At 32.9% G+C, this 2,343-nt stretch overlaps 1 protein-coding gene across 1 annotated transcript in view; it reads right to left on the reverse strand.

Annotated features, from left to right (window-relative positions):
• fbxo42 (F-box protein 42) overlaps window positions 1-2,343 on the reverse strand; it is an 11,518-nt gene that overhangs the window by 6,533 nt on the left and 2,642 nt on the right. Inside the window, exons 5-6 of the mRNA XM_024270362.2 lie at window positions 1,015-1,168; window positions 825-935 (exon numbers count right to left, since the gene is read on the reverse strand). Coding sequence (XP_024126130.1) covers window positions 825-935; window positions 1,015-1,168 — 265 coding nt within the window. The remainder of the gene's footprint in view (window positions 1-824; window positions 936-1,014; window positions 1,169-2,343) is intronic.

The raw sequence follows: 2,343 nt of genomic DNA on the forward strand, positions 1-2,343 counted from the left end.
TTTATTGAAAAGACTTTTATTGGAGTGTTGCTTGATTAAATAATGTTGTATTCATTTATATAATTATGAACAGTTTGGGCTTCCATAGCATGGATGCTCACTCGATTAGTGAATATAGACCACAATGCATTGCAGTCAAACAATTTTGAACATAAAAAAGTATTTAAATGTAATATTTGAATAAACCATCCACATTTTCACCATCAGGACACAGTGAAGTCATAAATAAACGTCGTGAAATGTTCGTATTTATTCGATTTTCACTTTGTGACATCTGTGACGTCATATCCGGTGTTTAGAAAAACAAAAGAAAAGTAGAGAGCATCGTGTCTGAGCTACCTTTAAAATCCAGGCCACTATATAGTTTTTTTACTGGTTAGGGGGGGATTCGGAAACAACCATAGTGTATTTTTGTGTTATTTTTTATTATTATTGATTAATGGTTGTTTTTTCCCTTCTTTCTTTTTCTCATATTTACTTGTTTTTTAAATATCATAAATGAAAAAGATAATTCCTTCAGATAAAACCAAAAAAAAAAACACCAACGACAAATTTTTTTGAAGTATTTCATGTGTAATTAAGAGTTTATCCAATTTGCACAATTTCATAGTAAATGGAAACACAGCTACTGACCACTAAGCTACTTTTATGGTAATTGAATTTACAGATCGTTTATCATTTAGAGTTGTTCAAATGATTTCAAACATCAACAGTAGTCGGTGACACGTTTGCAAAAGAGGAACCCTGTTATAAAGTGAAGAAACATGAAATACAAAAGCTTAATATTTTGTAAAAAGAAAGTGACTTTAAGTCAGTGTTCTTACATTTGACGAGCTCCCAGCGATCCACCAAACACCACCATGTTGTTTCTGATTACAGATGAAGAGTGGCCGGCCATAGGCGGAGGTCCATGTGTTGTTACTATGCAGTTCCACCTGAGACGGAAAAAGAAATTAAAATCAGTGATCATCCGTCACACACTGATATCTTCCAACACAACCTAGCCCAACCTACCAGTTCTTTGAAGGGGAGTAGGTGTGGATCTCATCAAAGAACCTCTCTGGTTGGTGCAGAGGATAAGGGCTGGGCCGTGTCCACCCCCCGAAAAGCACTAATAGATCTTTGTGCATCACGAGAGTCGCTCCAGCTTTAGGAGATGGATAGGAGCCTGGAGACGAAGAGAATTAATTTAACAATGAGTTTTCATTACAAATATAACTTCATAAATCAATAATAGGAACATATATGACTATTTGATGAAAAGAATCCACAACACAGAACTGGGCCTGTTCTGTTTACCTTTCAGTGCCAAATATAAACATTATAAACATCGATATGTAAATAAAGATGTTAAGTATGAGTTAAAAAAGGCACCTAGTGTCAAACTACAAGTATAAACGGCACAAAGAATTAGAAGAAACTTAAATGTTTTACATGTTTAACACTAAGTAATACATTAAAAATAATAAAACTACTATGATTACATTTGTCACATTCTCTATACAGAAATAATGTTAAGAACTACTCAGTTCTAGCATTTAGGATTAAAAACTTAAGACTTAAAATAATGCTGCCACAAACAATAATTTTAATAGTCGACTAATCACTAATTATTTTTTCCGATGAGTCGACTAATCGGGTCATGTGCAAACTGGATGTAAAACACACATCTTAACCAACATTTACTTTAAACTAACTAAAAACTAGATCTATAGCACTACCAGTAATAATCCTAGAGTGAATAATGTGAGATGAATTTGGCCGCTGAAGATGCTAGTGCTGATAGCTAAAGATGCTGAAATTGATAGCTAAAAACACTGAAGCTAAAGGCCAGTTAAAATATTAGCTAAATGCCAAATTAGCCTAATAAATAAAAAAGCCTAAGTTATCAAAAACAGCTAGCTTACAACTTAAACATTTGCTAAAATTCAAAATAGCATAAAAAAACAACAAAAAAACAAAAACAAAATTAGCCAAAATAGTTAGCATGTAGCTGGAATATTAGCTAAACTCCAAAATAGTCTAAAAAACTGAAAAATACTAAATTAAAATAGATAGAATAATGGCATTATAACTTTCAACTTTACTACCCTCTGACTCCATATAATATAAAGTAACAACTAATCGCCTATTAAATTAGTTGTCGACTATTTTAATAGTCGATTAGTCGTCGATTAGTCGACTAATCGTGGCAGCCCTAACTTAAAACAGGAAAAATCCTCATGTTTTGCATTAATTTGGGTTCCTTTCTTTATTTATAGTCATCCTACTGAACCAATCATCTTATCTGTCTGTGCTACACATTCTTTGTCTGTGCTACAAATAGGGCTGCCACGATTAGTC

Source organism: Oryzias melastigma, linkage group LG5 (assembly GCF_002922805.2).
Source record: "Oryzias melastigma strain HK-1 linkage group LG5, ASM292280v2, whole genome shotgun sequence".
Classification (NCBI taxonomy): domain Eukaryota; kingdom Metazoa; phylum Chordata; class Actinopteri; order Beloniformes; family Adrianichthyidae; genus Oryzias; species Oryzias melastigma.